Source organism: Carcharodon carcharias, chromosome 16 (assembly GCF_017639515.1).
Source record: "Carcharodon carcharias isolate sCarCar2 chromosome 16, sCarCar2.pri, whole genome shotgun sequence".
Taxonomy (NCBI): Eukaryota; Metazoa; Chordata; class Chondrichthyes; order Lamniformes; family Lamnidae; genus Carcharodon; species Carcharodon carcharias.
In genome coordinates this window covers 1,275,001-1,296,318 of record NC_054482.1, presented here as the reverse complement: position 1 = coordinate 1,296,318, position 21,318 = coordinate 1,275,001, and the positions used below count along the sequence as shown (strand labels likewise).

General features: G+C 42.5%; 1 protein-coding gene across 3 annotated transcripts in view; it reads left to right on the top strand.

The window, feature by feature from the left end:
- The first annotated feature begins 1,775 nt into the window (after positions 1–1,775).
- Positions 1,776–21,318, top strand: part of LOC121289344 (regulator of G-protein signaling 8-like) — a 61,567-nt gene continuing 42,024 nt past the window's right edge. For 2 of the 3 annotated variants that reach the window (XM_041208702.1, XM_041208701.1), the window contains exon 1: positions 2,927–3,314. In XM_041208702.1, coding sequence (XP_041064636.1) covers positions 3,198–3,314 — 117 coding nt within the window. In that variant the 5' untranslated portion in view covers positions 2,927–3,197. Of the gene's footprint in view, positions 1,815–2,926; positions 3,315–21,318 lie in introns of those variants that run through there. The other variant, XM_041208703.1, reaches the window with a different exon arrangement.

The following is a 21,318-nucleotide window of genomic DNA, read 5'->3' as shown; positions in this document are numbered from 1 at the left end:
CAAACACAAGCCTAAGGTCAAGAAATGCTTCTTCACACAATTATCCCTGTGCTGTAGGCCTTTGAGTTAAAAGATTATGAATTGAAACTAGACCAGGATTTAAGCACATAATCCAGGATTATACTTCAGTGTAGTATTGAGGGAATTAAATTTATTGATTACATGTTAAACAGAAGCCTTACCTGTCCTCAAAGAACTCTTGACAAATTTGCTAGCGTACTTTGAGGATATAACATGCATAGTTGATAAAGGGAAACCTGGTAAATGTAGTGTATTTGGGTTTCCAGAAGGCATTCGATAAGGTGCCACATAAAAGGTTATTACTCAAGATAGGAGCCCATGGTATTGGGGGTAATGTATTAGCATGGATTGAGGATTGGTTAACCCACAGAAGACAGAGAGGTGGATTAATTGGTCTTTTTCAGGTTGGAAAGACCTAACTAGTGGAGTGCCACATGGATCAGTCCTAGGGACTCATTTATTTACTATCTATATTAATGACTTGGGGGTGGGGGTGGGGGGAGGGGGGGGTGTGGTGGGGGGGAGTGTAATGTATCCAAATTTGCTGATGATACAAAAACCTATGGTAGGGCATGTTGTGATGAGGACATAAGGAATCTGCAAGGGGATATAGACAGGTTGAGTGAGTGGGCAAAAACTTGGCAGGTGGAGTTTAATGTAGGAAAGTGTGAGGTCATGCACTTTGGTAGGAAGAATCAAAAGGCAGACTATTATTTAAATGGAGGGAGACTCCAAAAAAGTGCAGCACAGAGGGATCTGGGTGTTCTTGTGCATGAAACATAAAAGGTTATCATGCAGGTGCAGCAAGTAATTAAGAGGCAAATGGAATTTTGGCCTGTATTGTTAGGGGGTTGGAGTTTAAAAATAGGGAAGTCTTGTTACAACTGTCTAAGGTGTTGGTGAGGCTGCACCTGGGGTACTGTGTACAGTTTGGTCCCCTTATTTAAGAAAGGATATACTGACATTGGAGGCAGTTCAAAAGAGACTCACTAGGCTGATTCCTGGGATGAAAGGATTGACGTATTAAGAACAGCTAAACAGGTTAGGCCTTTATTCATTAGAGTTTAGAAGAATGAGGAGCGATCTTATTGAAACGTACAAGATTCTGATGGGGCTTGACAGGGCAGATGTTGAGAAGATGTTTCCATTGGTGGGTGAATCTCAAACGAGGGGACACAGTTACAGAATAAGGGGACACTCATTTTAAAACTGAGATGTGAAGGAATTTCTTCTCTCAGTAGGTAGTGAATGTCTGGCATTCTCTACCTCAGGGAGCTGTGGAGGCTAGATCACTGAGAACATTTAAAGAGGAGGTAGACAGATTTTTGAAATATCGGGGAGTTGGGGTCTATGAGGAGCTGGCATGAAAGAGTTGAGGCCTGGGGCAGATCAGCCATGATCTTATTGAATGGTGGGGCAGGCTTGAGGCTGAACGGCCTACTCCAGCTCTTATTTCCTATGCATGTCTATTTAAGGTGGAGGGATAATTCCCTTGGCACATTTTTAAAAAAAGAGCAGAGAGTTTTCCCGGTCTCCTAGCCACAACACCAAAACAGATTAGCTAGAGATTTAAAAAAACCGAAATGCTGGAAATACTCAGCAGGTCGTGCACCGTTTATGGAAAGAGACATAAAGTCATTGTTTCGGGTCAATGAGCTGTCATCAGAAGTGGGAAAACTTGACAGTTTTGCCAAGTTTATATTTTCTGGGATGCCTGTGTATGAGGTTAGTGTAGCCCAGTAAATCTGGTCTTTGTGGAGGGTGTAGAGTTCTGAAGTGTTATGAACGGAAAGGTGAGTCACTCCCAGTTAGAACTGTTTGACAGGAAATGTTCAATTTGTAGTTACTGGAAGAACTTCTCTCTCATTTTGCAGTCAGCTTTGAAGACTCAAAACCCTTTAGTGTTTTCAGTAAAATAAATGTATCCACAATGAATGAATTTTGTACCTACTGTAATTTACTACAAACACTATTACCTAATTTGTTTCGAACATAACGAGCTAGAAATTGGTCTGCATCTTTTTATTTCTGGTTGCAGGAATCAGATTCAGGACCTGCAAACTTGATGCTACCTCTTCACTTATCTGATTATAATGCTGGTGCAAGTGGGGCCCTCGCTATTAGCTGCCTGAGTAGTGGTTGGATCTGTATTCTGTGCCCAATGGGTTAAATTTGACTTTGTACGACAGTGTGAAGCAGGAAAAAGTGAACATCCCTCCTGATTTTAATTTTTATTAAATTCAGTGGAAATAAAAGTGGAGAAAGATGTAAAATGAGCAGTTAACTCACCATCAGGTTTACACAATGGTACAAAGTCAATATTACCCCTAGACCCCTAATGATCCCACCTGAAATTCCAGTGTAGGAGATAGAGAAATTCAAACCTGGAAAGAACGAGCCACTGTTAAGAGCTTACTTTTATAAGATTGCAGTAATACAATTTGACTATATTCATATAGATATCATGTTAGCTGTATAAAAAAGCTTGGGTGCAACTTTTGTGTGAAATTAATAGTAATTAAGAGTCTCTGAGGTACTTTGTGGTTATAAAATAAATTGAAGTCAAATGCATAATCATAGCAGTAATAAGAATTAAGTCTGTCTTCATTTTTTGACTTTGAATTTAGCAGTTTACTGTACATATTGATAATACATACTTGCAGCTTTCTGCCACAGTCTAATTTATTTTTAAAAATTCTTTTATTCTATCCAAGACAATTCCTCAGACAGCTGAAATGGCTTGCCAAAATTTTAAGAATGCGGATACTCCCACAAAGGAACCTTTCAATGCATTTCTCAGCAAGAGATTGGGCTTTTATCTTCAGAATCAAAATACTAAAATAAGTGGCTTTTCATGTAGACCTTTTCAATTCTGTCCCTCTCTTATCTCTCAGCTGCATGCTAAACCACCTTAGCACAAGCAAAAAGCCTCCCTTCCTCCTCCTTTCCCCCTTCCCCCTCCCGTGCCAGATGAATTTTGTATGTTTTCTAGGGCTCTGAATGCATTACTGTCTTGAGCAAGGACGCAGAAGGAGCTTGGTACAGGCTGTGCCCTCAGAGACTGCAGGAGCCAACAATAGCTAGAGCTTTGTTAGGATGCAAGGCTGGCATACGGACAGTTCCCCCAGTGAGACTTGAGCAGAGACAGAGTGAGCAATCTGGCTTCACACAATCTGATGTACCAAGAGACACCCGACAGTTTTATTCAGAGCATTCCTGCTCCATTGCCGACCAGCGACTGCAAGAAAAGCCATTTTAGAGCTTCATTTACATTGTTTGCAAGTGCCAGAAAGGTAAGGATTGTGCATTGTTAACTGCCTTGTGGTCTCTAAGTATGAATTAAAATGCTATGTTACCATGGGAGATAGTCCTTTATTAATATGAAATAATCTATAAGAACAAACCTTTCCAAGCCTCTGCTTCTCCTATTTCACCTTGCTTGGTGAGAATGATTTCTATTTGTTTTTCAATCTAACATGGATGAATGTTGGAAAGTTGACTTTGCTTATTTCCCTTGATCTTAGATTTGTGCACAGAATGTAAAAATTATTATTAAAAGCAAATTAATCGACAGTTTGAGGGGGTTCTTTAGAGATGTTGAATCTTAAGTAAATATCTTTCTTTAAGAAGACAAAATAAAGATTTTATGCCTGAATTTTTTTTCATATAATCTTTTGGGCACTTCACTTCATTCCATCCCATGACAAAAACGCACGGAAGTAGACCACCTATTTACTGGCCTTCCGAGAAGGCAAGAAGGCTACACATCTAAAGTGAGGCTACTAAACCTGAATATGCAGCCAGGCATTACTTGCCTGTTAACTAGAGCTGAACAGCTGGACAGAATCGTGTAATGTTTTCTTACTGATGCTATTCCCTGGATAAGCAAATACCAAACTTGGTGCACAGTGTACTGTATATCATGACTGAATGTGACTTCCATTCAGGGGCACAGTTGTCAAGGTCTTCATTATATGTGCTTAAAATGTTGAAGCGTCGACATATCCTGGGCATCAGTCAGCACCTATAATCATTGTTATCAGGCGTGCGTAGGCTGCACACAGATAGCTACAGCCAAACTTCAGGCTATGGTTATATTTGCAGTCTCTAAAAGAGGCACATACCTATGGATTTCTAGGAAGCAAAGAACTTGCTTCCAGTCCCTTTCACAAGCTCAAGATGTCTCAAAGCACTTCACAGTAAGTCCTTTACATCTGTAAGCACTGTTGTAATATCGGAAATGTGACAGCCAGTCTGTGCACAGAAAGGTCCCAGGAACAGCAATGCAATAAATAAATTAATGCTGCTTGAGTGAAAAATATTGGCCTTGCCATTGGGAAAACTCCCTGCTCTTCTTCAAATATTGGATCTATTACATCCAGGGACAGTTTTCTAGAACAATGTGTTGAGGATCCAAGCAGGGACCAGGCTATTTTGGATCTGGTAATGTGTAAAGAGGCAGGTTTAATACATGATCTAAGAATAAAAGATCCCCTAGGAAACAGTGACCATAACATGGCAGAATTTAGCATTCAATTTGAGAGTGAGAAACTTGGGTCAGAAACAACTGTGCTAAACTTAAATAAGAGTAACTATAAAGGAATGAGGGTAGATTTGGCTGGGGTGGACTGGGAAAGGAGTTCAGTAGAAAAGACGGTTGATGAACAATGGCAGACATTTAAGAAAATAGTTCATGACTAACAACAAAAATATATCCCAGTGAGGAAGGATTCCAGGCAAGGGATAAACCAACAATGATTAACCAAGGAAGTTAAGAATAGTATCAAATGAAAGAAAAAACACACAATGTGGAAAAGGTTAGTGGTAAGCAAGAGGATTGGGGAAGTTTTAACAGACAGGACCTTGGTTTAACTTCTCTTCAGAGAGACGGCACCGAGGACAGTGCAGCACTCCCTCGATATCGCACTGGAGTGTCAGCTTGTATTATGTGTTTAACTGTCTGCAGCAGGGCTTGTTCTACCTCAGGGAAGAGAATGCTGCCAACTGAGTCTAGGCTGACACCTAGAAGATGGAAACACGTAGAACTGGATCAAATACAGGTCCATATTTATCAGGCTTTCCTTTCAAAATGCTTCAGCTTCAGCTATCATGTAATTTTACCCTATAACTGCCAGACCACACTCTGTCAATACAGACAGATGCTTAAATACGTCCCAATGAGATCTGAAAAGAGCAGACCTCCTTAACACCTTTTAGAAAAAGTAAATGAATGATCTTTGGGGAAATAATGGGCCGTTTGGTAGTGATTGACACCAGCAATGTTTATCAATAGGGCTGCATTGGAAAAAAACTTAATTCCAACATGGTTACAGAGTATTATTTTTAACATCAACACTACCCTCCCCCCCCCCACCCTCAAAAAAAGAGTTGACAAAGTGAAATTGCTTCACAGCTAAAGTATTACCACTATGCAAAGATAGATTGTATTTGGAGGCAGTGCTTTGGCAGACTGGTTGGGCTGGAATAAATCCCACCCGTTATAGCCCTAGGCTTTTTAGCATTCTTAGCTCCAGTTTTCTCAAAAGGAAAACAAATGGCTGACTTTCTGAGTGATGGAGCATATCATCGCTAAGACATCTGCACAGCATTCCATCCCGTAGCATTTACAGAACCTTTTCAACCCAACTCTGATTGCATTCATTGCAATTGGTCCACTGCCCGCACAATGTGCACATTTCAAAGCAAAAAGGGAAGCTTTGATTCGGCTTTCCCACAGATCATTTCTACCACTCTTTCAAGCTGTGTTACTTCTAGCAGAGGTCCTTTCCTTCACACATTTATCCCCAGCCCCTGTCTTTTCTGTCAAATTTTTCAAATATCTAATGCTTTATGCTGAAACTTGAATTGAGTCACGTGGTTCGTTGAACTCGTTTTGCTACCTTCAGCTTGTATTTCCTTGATCTCACACAGTGGCAGCAGTGTGTACCATCTACAAGATGCACTGCACAAACTCACCAAGGGTCCTTAGGCAGCACCTTCCAAACCCATGACCTCTACCATCTAGAAGGACAAGGGCTGCAGATTCCATCACCTGGAAGTTCCCTTCCAAGCTACTCACCATCCTGACTTGGAAATATATCGCTGTTCCCTCACTGTCACTGGGTCAAAATCCTGGAACTCCCTCCCTAACAGCACTGTGGGTGTACCTACATCACATGGACTGCAGCGGTTCAAGAAGGCAGCTCACTACCACCTTCTTGAGGGCAATTAGGGATGGGCAATAAATGCTGGCCCAGCCATTGATGCCCAAATCCCTTGAATGAATTAAAAACAAACCTCTTCAACTCCCTCCCTTGCCATCAAAGACCATGCATAATTCTTCATTGAGGATGGTTTGAACAGCCTCGATCGCAATCCTTCACCAGTGCTGCGCACTAACTTGATCTTTGAAGCTTACACAATGTTAGCCTGGGGTGACAGGCTCTCCAGGTTTTTTGCTGTCTCTTATGGGCAGAACCAAGGCTCTGCTGGATGCCTCACCTGAAAGGTGTGACAGGTATCAAGAGCTTATGATATGGGAAATCACGAGAGTTCACCATATTAAGGGGATGCATCACGCAAGGTGTATTTACGAGAGATGAAGGAAACATAGATCCTCCGGAGCATCTAACACAGTGGATAACAGCTTAGGAAAAAAACCTTATGGATGAACCTTATGACAAGATGCCTACACAAATACATTCTCCAATTCATGAGGCTACATTGCCATTTTGCTGTTAAGTTAACACTAGCTGTTAATGACATCTCTGCTGGCTCAGCCACAATCATTGGATGGATGCCGACTGAATACCCAAAGGCCTTCTGTACAGTGAACTGGCCCTTGGATTACGGCCTACTGGGCATCCATACTTCCACTGCAAGCACACCTGCAAGTGAGATATGTAGATGCCGGACATTGACACTGATGGTTCGGGGACAGTTGCTGATGGCCGTGACCTCTGGAGGCTAACTGTTTGGAGGGGCGTAACTGGAAAAGGTGAGCAGAAATGGAAACTCAGATGATCAAGAAGAGGGCCCAGAGGGAACAGACATCAGTGAATCCTGTACCTTCTCAGCCCACTGTCTTCCCCTGTAGCAAATGCAGCAGAGACTGCCATGCCAGAGTGGGGCTCCTGATTCACACTAGACGATCTTCAATAGATAGTTGACTACCATGGCTCGAGCAATCGTCTTGGGATGGAAGGCTTTTATTTTGTTCGTTATTTTATTGATGCAAAATTATTTCTGCTATCAACGTATCTGCAAACTGTTTCCTCTCTGGCCAGTTCATGATTATATCGAGGTGTAAAGAACAATAAATACACCTTAGGACTAAGTGCTTCACTTGCTCTTTCAACTGTTTATGGCTGTCACCCCATCTGAGTGCAAAATCACCATGTATTATGTACTTGGAACAAATTAATGAATACAATCATATGAAACTCTTTTGTCTGAGATGTTAAAGGCCAAAGTAAACCGGCTTTGTAGCCTAAATGTAAATAGCAAGCAGAGAATTTTCAAACAAATTAACATGTGTATTAGTAATATTACACAATGCAATTTCAAACCAATTCTACCCATCAATAAAAAGGGGTCAAAGTCAGAACACAATAGGTACTAATTCTATGGCCAATCATAGAAGTTGTGAAACCTATAAGAAGTGATACTATCAATGTGAATCACAAACCTGGAGCAGTTCCCCACAACATTGGCAAAATGATATATTCCATTCTCTCTGATCTTCTTGTTGTATCTGTGACTTGTGAAACTTGATGTTCATCTTTCTCAGGAGATGCAATCATTAACTCACAATGAACAAATGAACACTCAACTTTATAGTGAGATATTATGTCATGTAAATGGACCTGGTTCCATGCTTCATTGAAGAGCTCATCAAATAATAAAATTTGCTTTACCAATAACAATCCATGTACAGAATGAGAAGTCACCTTTCTGAGAGATAAGCAGCAATTGGATCACAAGGATAATTGGACAGGATCGAACAAGGTAAAAACCTTATCAGCACCAGTGGTAATCTCTCTTGATAAAGTTTTCCTCATTCTGTCAATAATGTCAACTCTACTCAATTAGAAATATTCAACTCCTGGTCGTATTGATCATAGCTGCAATGTATAGTAAAGTATACGAGTGCAAGCATATGTAGAGATCCTCCCAGGTTAATGAGATTTCAAACATGATCCCAGTGTCACAATTAGTCACTTTGCATTGTATGAAACCTAAATATGCTCAGTGAGCAGATATCATTCTCTGCTTGATAGAAAAAACCTCTCTTTTCCTTCCTTATTGTCCAAACCCATTCAAGATCTTGGGGATATTAATTTTCTTTATTCATTCATGGGATGCGGGCATCACTGGCTGGGTCAGCATTTATTGCCCATCCCTAGTTGCCCTTGAGAAGTTGGTGGTGAGCTGTCTTCTTGAACCGCTGCAATCGATGTGGTGTAGGTACACCCACAGTGCTGTTAGCAATGGAGTTCCAGGATTTTGACCCAGCGACAGTGAAAGAACAACGATATATTTCCGAGTCAGGATGGTGAGTGACTTGGAGGCGGACTTCCAGGTGGTGGTGTTCTCATCTATCTGCTGCCCTTGTCCTTCTAAATGGTAGTGGTCGTGGATTTGGAAGATCCTGCCTAAGGAGTCTTGGTGAATTCCTGCATCTTGTAGATGGTACACACTGCTGCCACTGTGCATCGGTGGTGAAGGGAGTAAATGTTCATAGATGTGGTGCCAATCAAGCAGACTGCTTTGTCCTGGATGGTGTCAATCTTCTGTGGGAGTTGCACTCATCCAGGCAAGTGTGGATAATTCCATCACACTGCTGACTTATGCCTTGTAGATGGTAGACAGGCTTTGGGGAGTCAGTAGGTGAATTACTCATTGCAGGATTCCTAGCCTCTGACCTGCTCTTTTAGCCACAGTATTTATTTGGCTTGTCCAGTTCAGTTTCTGGTCAATGGTAACCCCCAGAATGTTGATAGTGGGGGATTCAGTGATGGTAATGCCATTGAATGTCAAGGGATGAAGGTTAGATTCTCTCTTGTTGGAGATGGTCATTGCCTTGGCGCGAATGTTACTTGCCACTTGTCAGCCCAAGCCTGGATATTGTCCAGGCCTTGCTGCATTTGTACACAGACTGCTTCAATATCTTGGGAGTCACGAGTGGTACTGAACATTGTGCAATCATCAGCGATCGTCCCCATTTCTGACCTTATGATGGAAGGAAGGTCATTGATGAAGCAGCAAAAGATGGTTGGGCCAAGAACACTACCCTGAGGAACTCCTGTAGTGATGTCCTGGAGCTGAGATGATTGACCTCCAACAACCACCTTCCTTCGCGCTAGGTATGATTCCAACCAGTGGAGAGTTTTCCCCCAATTTCCATTGACTCCAGTTTTGCTTGGACTCCTTGATGCCACTCTCAGTCAAGTGCAGCCTTGATGTCAAGGGCAGTTACTCTCGCCTGACCTCTGGAGTTCAGCTCTTTTGTCCATATTTGAACCAAGGCTGTAATGAGGTCAGTGGTCTTGGCAGAACCCAAACTGGGCATCAGTGAGCAGGTTATTGCTAAGCAGGTGTCTCTTGATAGGACTGCTGATGATCCCTTCCATTACTTCACTGAATTAATGAATTTGAGAGTACACTGATGGGTCAGCAATTGGCCAGATTGGATTTGTCCTGCTTTTTGTGTACAGGACATACCTGAGCAATATTCCACATTGCTGGGTAGATGCCAGTGTTGTAGCTGTACTGAAACAGCTTGGCTAGGGGTGTGGCAAGTTCTGGAGCACAAGTCTTCAGTACCATTGCTGGAATATTGTCAGGACCCATAGTCTTTGCACTATCCAGTGCCTTCATTCTTTTCTTGATATCATGTGGAGTGAATCGAATTGGCTGACGACTGGCATCTGTGATGCTGGGGACCTCCGGAGGAGACCGAGATGGATCATCCACTCAGCATCCTGGCTGAAGATTATAGCAAATGCTTCAGCTTTATCTTTTGCGCTGATGTGCTGGGCTGCCCAATCATGGAAGATGGGGATATTTGTGGAGTCTTCTCCTCCAGTGAGTTGTTTAATTGTCCACCAGCATTCACAACTGGATGTGGCAGGACTGCAGAGCTTAGGTCCGAACCATTGGTTGTGGGATCGCAGAGCTCTGTCTATCATTTGCTTCTTATGCAAGTAGTCCAGTGTTGTTGCTTCACCACCTTAACACCTCAATTTTAGTTATGCCTGGTGCTGCTCCTGACATGCCCTCCTGCACCCTTCATTGAACCTGGGTTGATCCCCTGGCTTGCTGGTAATGGCAGAGTGGAGGATTTTCCAGGCAATGAGGTTTCAGATTGTGTTTGAATACAATTCTGCTGCTGCTGATGGCCCACAGCGCTTCATGCATCCCCAGTCTTGAGTTGCTAGAGCTATTCAAAATCTATCCCGTTTAGCACGGTGGTAGTGCCACACAACTCGGTGGAGTGTATCCTCAATGTGAAGGTGGGGCTTCTTCTCCACAACGACTGTGTGGTGGACACTCCTATCAATACTGTCATGGACAGACACATCTGTGACAGGCTGGTTGGTGAGGATGAGGTCAAGTATGTTTTTCCCTCTTGTTGGTTCCCTCACCACCTGCTGCAGACCCAATCTAACAGCTATGCTCTTTAGGACTTGGCCAACTTGGTCAGTAGTGGTGCTACCGAGCCTTCCTTGGTGATAGACATTGAAGTCCCCCGCCCAGAGTACATTCTGCACCCTTGCCACCCTCAGTGCTTCCTCCAAGTGGTATTCAGGAGCACTGATTCATCAGCTGAGGGAGGGCAGTACGTGGTAATCAGCAGGAGGTTTCCTTGCTCATGTTTGACCTTATGCTTTCATGGAGTCCGGAGTTGATGTTGAGGACCCCCAGGGCAACTCCTTCCTGACTGCATACCACTGTAAGATATGATTCCATGAGGATGACTATGTCAGGCTGTTGCTTGACTTGTCTATAAGGCAGCTCTCCCAATTTTGGCACTAGCCCCCAGGTGTTAGTAAGAAGGACTTTGCAGGGTCAACAGGGCTAAGTTTGCCATTGTCGTTTCTGGTGCCAAAGTCGATGTTGGGTGGTCCTTCTCGTTTCATTCCTTTTTTGAGGCTTTGTAGTGGTTTGATACAACTGTGAGGGCCACCACATTGCTGTGGGTCTGGGGTCACATGTAGGCCAGACCAGGTAAGGACAACAGATTTCGTAAAGGGCATTAGTGAACTAGATGGGTTTTTACAACAATCAACAATGGTTTTATGGTCATCATTAGACTTTTAAATCCAGATATTTTTTATTGAGTTCAAATTTCACCATTTGCTATGGTGGTATTCAAACCCAGGTCCCCAGAGCATTACCCAGGATCTCTGGAATACTAGACCAGCTACAATACTGCAAAACCATCACCTCCCCCTCTTGGTGCGATTCATTCTAAAACCAAATGATACACTGATATCTAGTCAGTTTGTTAGGTTTGCAGATTAATGCAACTGGAGTAATAGCAGGTGCCCAAGTGCTTAACCAAAATTTCCATAAGGATAATAGAAACACAAGAACAAAGAAGCAGCGGCACTTTGACAATCAAGCTAAAAGTTTGACTGTTTTAAAAATATCAGTGACAAATTTTCACAAACCACTTCAGATGTCTGTGAAATGCTCTCTCAGATAAGGTCATTACCTGGAAGTCTTTCTGTTGTATATACAGTTAAGCACCTCTTGCCCAGTCAGGATTGAGAAGTGTATTTTAGGCTATCCAAACCTGTTAGGACACACCTGCGGTCTGTCCGCAAGAATGACCCAAACCTCCCTGTTGCTTGCCATTTTAACACTCCACCCTGCTCTCTTGCCCACATGTCTGTCCTTGGCTTGCTGCATTGTTCCAGTGAAGCCCAACGCAAACTGGAGGAACAGCACCTCATCTTCCGACTAGGCACTTTACAGCCTTCCGGACTGAATATTGAATTCAACAACTTTAGGTCTTGACCTCCCTCCTCCAACCCCACCCCCTTTCTGTTTCTTCCCCCTTCCTTTTGTTTTTTCCAATAATTTATATAGATTTTTCTTTTCCCACCCATTTCCATTATTTTTAAATCTTTTATGTTCCCCCCACCCCCACTAGAGCTAAACCTTGAGTGCCCTACCATCCATTCTTAATTAGCACATTCATTTAGATAATATCACCAACTTCAACACCTCTGTGTTCTTTTGTTCTTTTGTCTGTGACATCTTTTGATGATCTGCTCCTATCACTGCTGGCTTGTCCCTTCAACAACACCCCCCCTCCATTTTTCTCCCCCCACCCAATCCCCACCACCACCACCCCTACCTTAAACCAGCTTATATTTCACCTCTCTCCTTGGATTCACATAGTTCTGTTGAAGGGTCATGAGGACTCGAAACTTCAACTCTTTTCTTCTCCGCCGATGCTGCCAGACCTGCTGAGTTTTTCCAGGTAATTCTGTTTTTGTTTTGGATTTCCAGCATCCGCAGTTTTTTTGTTTTTATATCTGTTAGGATTGCTGGGCTAATACTATTTCTCCAAGTCCTCCTGAGACTCCAGCAAACACCAATGGCTCTACTTCATTGTTGCTATGTCACATGGAGCAAATTTTAAAAATACTTTTAATAATACATTGCTGAGTAAAATCTAACCTGGGAATGATTGACTAATTTCATTTTAATTTGCATAATACTTTCGAAAGGAACCAATAAAAAGAATGAGAACAAAGTAACCTTCTGAAACAAGCTTGATATTCTTAATAAAAGCAAAATACTGCAGATGCTGGAAATCTGAAATAAAAACAGAAAGTGCAGGATTTTCTCAGCAGGTCTGGCAGCATCTATAGAGAGAGAAACAGTTTCGAGTCGAATTATGACTTTTCTCCAGAACTGAAGGAAGGTGAAAATGTTTATGCCATTGAAAGGGGGAGGGGGAGGAAGAAAAAGTGGGGAGGTCTGGGATAGGGAAGAGGGCAGAAGAGATTAAATGACAAAGTTTTTCTTTCAGATTTCCAGCATCTGCAGTATTTTGCTCCATGTTCCTAATGGTCAAGAGAAAGAAGCAAAACACGTTTACTTAGTTGGCCCCCTATCGAGCTCTCCTGTCCCACCCCCTTCAACCAGCTTATATTTCATCTCATTTCTATATGCCTTAGTTCTGATGAAGGGTCATACAGACTCGAAACATCTGCTGTATCCCTCTCCGCAGATGCTGTCAGACCTGCTGAGTTTTTCCAGGTATTTTTGTTTTTGTTCTAGATTTCCGGCACCTGCAGTATTTTGCTTTTTACTTAAAATCAATGTGTTAGTGTCTCATCCTGAAAGATGGACTAATGTTCTAAAATAGGCTCTATCTCACCTTTCTCTTCATTTTCTTCTGCCTCCAGTTACTAGTTAGAAAAAACACAGTAACAGGTCTTTCAGATCAACTGGTCTATGCCAGCATTTATACACCACATGAGCTGCCATCCACCCTACTTTATCTAATCCTATCAAAATATTCTTCTATTCTTTTATCCCTCATGTGCTTATCTAGCTTCCCCTTTAAATGTGTCTATACTATAAGCCTCAGCTACTCCTTGTGATAGTAGATTCCACTTTCTCACCACTCTTTGGGTAAAGGAGTTCCTCCTGAATTTTCAATTGAATTTATTATTGACCAACTTATATTTATGACCTCTAGTTTTGGACTTGTCCAAAAGTGGAAACATTTTCCCTACATCAAGTCTATCAAACCCTTTCTATCAGGTCACCCTCATGTGTAGAGAAAGAACTCTAGGCTATTCTGCCCTTCCGGATCCTCTGAGTTCTGGTATCATTCTTTATTGCGCCTTCTCTTGGTGGCTCTATACCATGAAGTTCAGAGCTGCTTATGGTACTCCAAATGTACCTCCCTCTTCCTGGATATTCCTATCCACTGCAGTTTCCATGGCTATCATGCCCTTTTGCACCCTTCTAAACTAAGCATTGCTGTTTTTGGAGATTTGAAGCGTGCAAATTGGCCACTGCGTTCCGACATTACAGCGCTCCAAAGATACTTCATTGGCTGCCAAGCACTTTGGGGCTTCCTGAGGTTGTGAAAAGCGCTGTATAAATGAAAGTCTTTCTTTTTCTATTTTCTTCATGTATTCGTTCAGCAGTTAATGTCAGCTATCTATTTGACAGCAGGGAGAACAGCCAAACCCACTCCTGTCCTCCAGCTGTAGGGATTCTGGATGACAGTCAGAAGTAGGATTAGTGACTGACATCCCTTCCCCTGTCCTGGGGTCACTGCAACCAATTACAATTACGGATGGGAGCAAATAACTCCAGCAAAGACTTGAGATCATACTACCTACCTTCCAGAATTGGGTCTGAAATCTCTTATCTTCAATTACGACCTTGGACAGTGAGAGTTAAGATCAATTCTGTTTTCACACATACACATGAGAGTCACTGAACATCAATCTGAGGCAGAAACAATGCTAGAACTAAAGTTCAAATTTCATAATAGCAGTTGGAATGTAATAAGATTTGAAGTTAAAATACATAAAAAGTGCTGACTGATTTGCAACACTGTCTTAAAGCATCTGAACGCAAGTGACCAAATGAATATTAATTGCAGAGCCAGGATACATACGTTTACTTCATATCGAGGTCATACTTGCATGACAGAAACATAAATACATTTTTGATGCAGTGCAAATGGAACTACACATTATTTCCTGTGCATTGTAAAGCATTGTAGACTCTCGGATTTAATTAAAGGGTTGAGACCTTAGACCTTCAATACCAGGTAGTGTGGTAGTAGGATTCTCCAATTGGTCTCTGACTGAGAAGGAGGATGAAGAGGGGGAAGGGAACAGGGGGGAATAAAAGACTTTCATTTAGATATTGTTTTTCATGACCACCAGGCATCTCAAATCAATTTACATCCACTGAAATGCTTTTGAAGTGCAGTCACCTTTGTAATGTAGGAAAAGCACAGCAGCCAATTTGCACACAGCAAGCTCCCACAAACAGCAATGTTTTAATGACCAGTTAACCAGTTTGTGAAGTTGTTTGAGCGGTAAACATTGGCCAGCATACTCAGGGGTAATTTCCCTGCTCTTCTTCAAAGTAGTGCTATAGGATCTTTGACATCCACACAAGCAGGCAGATTAGGCCTTGGTTTAACCTCTCACCTGAAAGACAGCATTGGCGATAATGCAGCACTCCCTCAGTACTGCATTGAAGTATCAGTCTTTATTTTTGTCCTTGAACCTAGAATCTTCCAATTCAAAGGCGAGAGTGCCACCAATTGAGCCAAGCTGACAGAGAGAGAGAGAGAGAAAAAAACACCCAAAATTATCTTCCAGTCCCACCATCCTTTCCTCCAAATGTTCTTAGTAGCTAGAGCTGGAAAACATGCAAATAGCCATTCAGCCCATCATGCCTGTGTTTGCTTTCTGAAAGTGCAATCTAATTTCTCCCACTTCTACAGACCAGAGGAATTGCTTGATTGGGATGTTAAATTATTTGCTGCACTGTATGAATAAAAATAAGTGACAAAACAAGGAAGCAGACCTGAAGAAGTAGAAAGAAAATCCTCAGTATTAAATGAAAGAAATGTCTAAGCTCACGCAAACATGCCAGCAATTTGAATCAAAGATATTCTATATTGTAGCTTGCTGAAACGGGCTGTCCTCATTCTCACAAGACAGAATGTTTTGGCTGCTTATTTTTTGTTGGGGGTGTAAGGGAGTTAGAAAATTGTTAGATGAGTAATGATCTCACAAAGGCTGGCACCATTACAGGCACACTCATCATGACCGAATGATCCAGTCTGCAGATTGCCACTTAATTCAGCCTCGAAGAATATGGATGATTTATTTTTAGGGAAAGCAATTTGTTACCACTCAGAAACAGAGGTGGCCTCTGGGATGTTACTTGTGGACAATTGCGCCATGCCGCACGGTTTTGTACCATCCAATGGTGCACTGCGTCAAGGCATTTGACCTACTTTGTCCATCTGATTATCATTGTGGAAGTAGAAGGACCAGCATGGGCAGCGATAAGACATCTTCTCAAAGAGACTGCCTAAGCAGTGCCATTAAAACATCAGAGACCAAAAGTGACTAACAGATTGTCTGTGCACTTCATACTTTCAGCATTAGGAGGTCAGGTTTAATTGCTGAGATCAATACAGTTAACCACATTTTCATATGGAAACTGCAGGAAGGGCACAGCTATTTATACACTTAAAAATAAACACTGCACTGGTCTATAATGCTGACTGTGCACGGGGATGAGTTCGATGCAGAATACCTCTCCAAACAGTCTTGTTAAGAATTGTGTTGTACTGTGCATTCATCTTTAGATAAGGAGCTCTTTCTTTCTCATTAGTAACACCTATTCATCATTAGGGGAACACGATGAGAGATTATGCAAATTCTAAAATCCCAATGGGTTTGTTAGTGTGGCACATCTGCAAGACTCAATTCAAATCTCATGGGAAGATTTATTTAATTAGCAGTGTTTGGAAATGTCGATAGATTCAGCTGCACATTCAGATATAAATTCAGGTTTAAACTGCATGCTGCTTATCCAATCACCAATAAATTAGTAACTCTGGGAACATTAACTAGGACTATCACTTGTGGTTTACCAAAACTATTTTCAACAACAAAGGTATAAAGCCAGCTGATGTATTATTTTAAATTGATCTAAAGTTGGCTGGTTGTGGTTTGAAGCAGTTAGAATGAAGTGACAAATTGCATTTCCTTCAGTCTTCATGTTACCTGCAAGGGTTCCTTCATCACAGTGGCAATATCAACAGTATTATGCAGGCATATATCAGGCTCATGCCCCCTACCATATGCAGCACGGCACAAGAACATAGGAAGAAGAGCAACATTAGAACAGATCCTAAAAATCTCATTACCATAGGAAAAAACAAGGCCCTATAATTCCAAAAATTATAAATATTGTTCTGTCACATTTCTAAAAGAATATTAGATCAGGAGTTGTCTTCCTGGATCTGTCATTTGAACATCCTGCATCAGCAGTTCCCAAACTTTCTCGTTGGTGGAGCACTTAGGCAGGGCTAAAGGGGCCTCAGACAACCTACCGGTCCTACTCCTCCCAATTTTGCTTGCCACTGAAAGAAAACTTATCAGGTTAATGTAAATTATGAAAAATGCAAATATTTTGCTGCTTTTTCACTACTAAATGTAATAAATTTATGTGCATTCATTATTAAATATCATAAGTAAATTAATAATTCATGTCAGAAACAAAAGCATTGACATTTTCATATTACAAACATTAATACTGCAAGAGAACGTGTTTATTTGAAACATTCTAATGTGCGTGCTTATGTCAACTCATGCTGCTCATGGGAGCCGGTTTGGTTATGTGACATCACACAACTGCTGGGGATGAGGGTTCTGGTCCATTCTCTCATTGGGCCTCATGACTTGCATTTTGGGCCAGCCTGCAGACCACCTGGAGGACCCTCGCGAATCATCAGTGTTCCTGGGATCATCCTTTGAGAACCACTGCCCTACATGGGTCCGACAAAATGGGTAGAAGCTCTGGCATTTCCAGGAGGAGAGCCAGCTTAATCTCCTGTTAAACACCGAGCAAGGGTGGGGGACTGATTCTATTTCCTTCCATTCGTGTAGAAACAATAAGAAACAAAGTACCCATTATTTGACCATTAAGTGCACTGAAGAATAAGTCAAAACAAAGAGAGCAACTGAAAAAGTTTCAGTGGCCCTAAAGGCCTTTGATCAACTTTCCATATCAGGCTTTATGTCTTGCTACTGCGTTATGCAACACATAGTAAGATCATTTGTTTTGTTGGGATTAGTCATTTTACTTGTTCACAACAGCCACTCTGTCTAGAGCCCTACATGGAAAGCATTTCCTTTCACCTCTTTGTCAGAGGAGCGTTATTGTGTTAGGACACCATTTTGGCAACGCGCCTTGCCCTCTCCAACAACGGATAACTGTGCTCAGCAGCTTGTGGTTGCAGATTTTGTGATTGGAAACATTAAAAAACACATACACTCATTGAAATAATTAGTGTTTTTCACTGCCATGTCAAAGAGGCCATTCCAAGGATTTAATCACCAGAGTCTCTAAAAATATAACTGCTTCAAACAGCAATAAAACAATTTCATGCAGATCAAAGGATGACTGGTCTGCCCAAGTAAAATTGCTGTTTCATTTGAAATTGAGTATCTGATTGAAGATAACATGTACTGTTTTCCCCTACGCAGTTAAGCAACCCACCCTGATTAAACATGTCTTCCCTGTATTGTCTGTTGTATTATTGTTCCATTATACAATGGAAGCCATTTTTAGTAAGTGTACCCCAGCTTGGCCCTGTCAGGACTCCATCCATTCTCCTAGTTTCTCCATCTCTATTGCATCTGTTCTGATGATGCTACCTTCCACACTAGCGCTTCTGATATGTCTTCCTCTTTCCTCAACTAAGCATTTCCCCCAACACCAATCCCCCAGCACCTCACCATGGTTGACAGGGCCCTCAAATGTATCTGTCCCATGAACCACAATTCTGCTTTTACCCTTTCCGCTCCCTCCCTGAGCCATGATAGGGTTCCCTTATCCTCACCTCCAATCGCCCCAATCTGTTTTCAATCGATCACCCTCTGGCATTTCTGCTGGCTCCAGCGTGATGTCACCGCCAAGCATATCTTCCCATCCCTTCCCCTTTCAGCATTTCAAAGGGGCTATTCCCTCTGTGACACCCTCATCCGCTCCTCTATCACCCCAACACTCCGGATCCTTCCCATACCTTTCCATGCATGCACAAGAGATGCAACGCCTGCCCTTTAAACACCTCCCAGCTCATTGTCCAAATCCCCAAATACTCCCTCCAGCTTAAACAGCAATTTAATTGTACTTATTTCAATTTTGTATTCTGTATTCAATACTCACAGTGCTGTCTCCTCTACACTGAAGAGATCAAATGTAGATTGGTGATCACTTTGTGGAACACCTCTGTTCAATTCTTCAGCTTCTGATTACATCTCATTTGAATTCTCCACCTTGCTACCACTCTGACCTCTCTGTCCTTGGCCTCCTGCCGTGTTCCAATGAGGCTCAACGCAAGCTCGAGGAACAACGCCTCAACCGGGCACTCTACAGCTTTCTGGGCTCAACATCGATCTCAACAATCTTAGATCATAACCTCCGTCCCCACTTGGTTTCCTATTTCTTTGCTTTTTTCCCTCACTTTTTGCTCTTTTTTTTCCGCTTTCAGACAGCAGATGTCCATTAATGTACCGTTCGCTCCTCCGCTGGACAAGTCTTTTGTTTTTTTACTTATTTCATTACCACTGCCTTGCACTATCAGCCCTTTTGTTATCTCTTCTCTCCTGCCCTCCAGCCTATCACAGGCCTTCCCTTTTGTTCTTTCACCTACCCTTGCCTCTTTCACTTGTTTAAAACACAATTAGAACTGAGGCCAGTAGCAAGTCAGTGCTGCACATACGCAGAGCACAGCGCAGTCTTCCATATCACCAGAAAGAACCTGCTGGCTAACGCTTAAGTGGAATAAAAGCAGAAAATGCTGAAAATACTCAGCAGGTCTGTCAGCATTTATGGAGAGAGGAACAATTAATGGCCAGGGTTTTTCAGTTGGCGTGCGGGGACAGGCCCGACACACTGGCACATAAAATGACATCGGGCGTACATCCTGATGTCATCGCGCCATCTTGCAATGTTTCGTTCAGCGGGAGCACGCCGGAGTCGGGTGTGCGCCCGCCGATAACTGATAGGCCCATTAAGGCCATTCACAAATTAATTAATGTCATTGTTTACAAAGCCCATCCAACCTTAAGGTTGGCGGGCAGGCGAAAAGGCCAAGCGGCCTGCATGAGCGGGATGAGGTTTCCTAAAAGCTTTTTCTAATTAAATAAAAACATGTCCCATCTCATGTGACACAATCACATGAGGTGACATGTCTCATTCAATTTTTAATTTCTGTGAAAATGTTTTCCCAACTGCTTCAATCTCTCTGAGGCAGATCCGTTCCTCAGGGAGGTTGAAACGTTCTTTCGCACGCATGCACAAAAGAGCGCTGGCCCCGACTCTCCCTCCTCCCCCCTGCCCGCACAGGTAGCGCTGAGCACTACCGCTTGCATATTACACTGGGCGGGCTTTAATTGGCCTGCCCGCTTAAAGTGGCGGCACGAAATCCAAGCCAATGTTTTTGGTCAATGACCTTTCATCAGAATTGAGAAAAGTTAGTAATGGGTTTTAAACAAGTGAAAGAGGCAAGGGTAGGTGAAAGAACAAAAGGGAAGGTCTGTGATAGGCTAGAGGGCAGAAGAGACTAGATAACAAAAGAAGATGATAGTGCAAGGCCAAAGGGAGTGGTAATGAAATAAGTAAAGAAACAAAAGACTTGTCCAGTGGAGGAGTGAACGGTACATTAATGGACATCTGCTGTCTGAAAGCGGGAAAAAAAGAGCAAAAAGTGAGGGAAAAAAGCAAAGAAATAGGAAACCAAGTGGGGACGGAGGTTATGATCTAAAATTGTTGAGATCAATGTTGAGCCCAAAAGGCTGTAGAGTGCCCGGTTGAGGCGTTGTTCCTTGAGCTTGCGTTGAGCTTCATTGGAACACGGCAGGAGGCCAAGGACAGAGAGGTCAGAGTGGTAGCAAGGTGGAGAATTCAAATGAGATGTAATCAGAAGCTGAAGGCTGAACAGAGGTGTTCCACAAATGATCACCAATCTACATTTGATCTCTTCAGTGTAGAGGAGACAGCATTGTGAGTATTGAATACAGTATACAAAATTGAAATAAGTACAATTAAATTGCTGTTTAAGCTGGAGGGAGTATTTGGGGATTTGGACAATGAGCTGGGAGGTGTTTAAAGGGCAGGCGTTGCATCTCTTGTGCATACATGGAAAGGTATGGGAAGGATCCGGAGTGTTGGGGTGTTAGAGGAGTGGATAAGGGTGTCACAGAGGGAATAGCCCCTTTGAAATGCTGAAAGGGGAAGGGAAGGGAAGATATGCTTGGCGGTGACATCATGCTGGAGCCAGCAGAAATGTCAGAGGGTGATCAATTGAAAACAGATTGGGGTGATTGGAGGTGAGGACAAGGGAACCCTATCATGGCTCAGGGAGGGAGCGGAAAGGGTAAAAGCAGAATTGCGGTTGATGCGACAGATACATTTGAGGACCCTGTCAACCATGGTGAGGTGCTGGGGGGTGGGTGCGGCAGGGGGAATGCTTAGTTGAGGAAAGAGGAAGACATA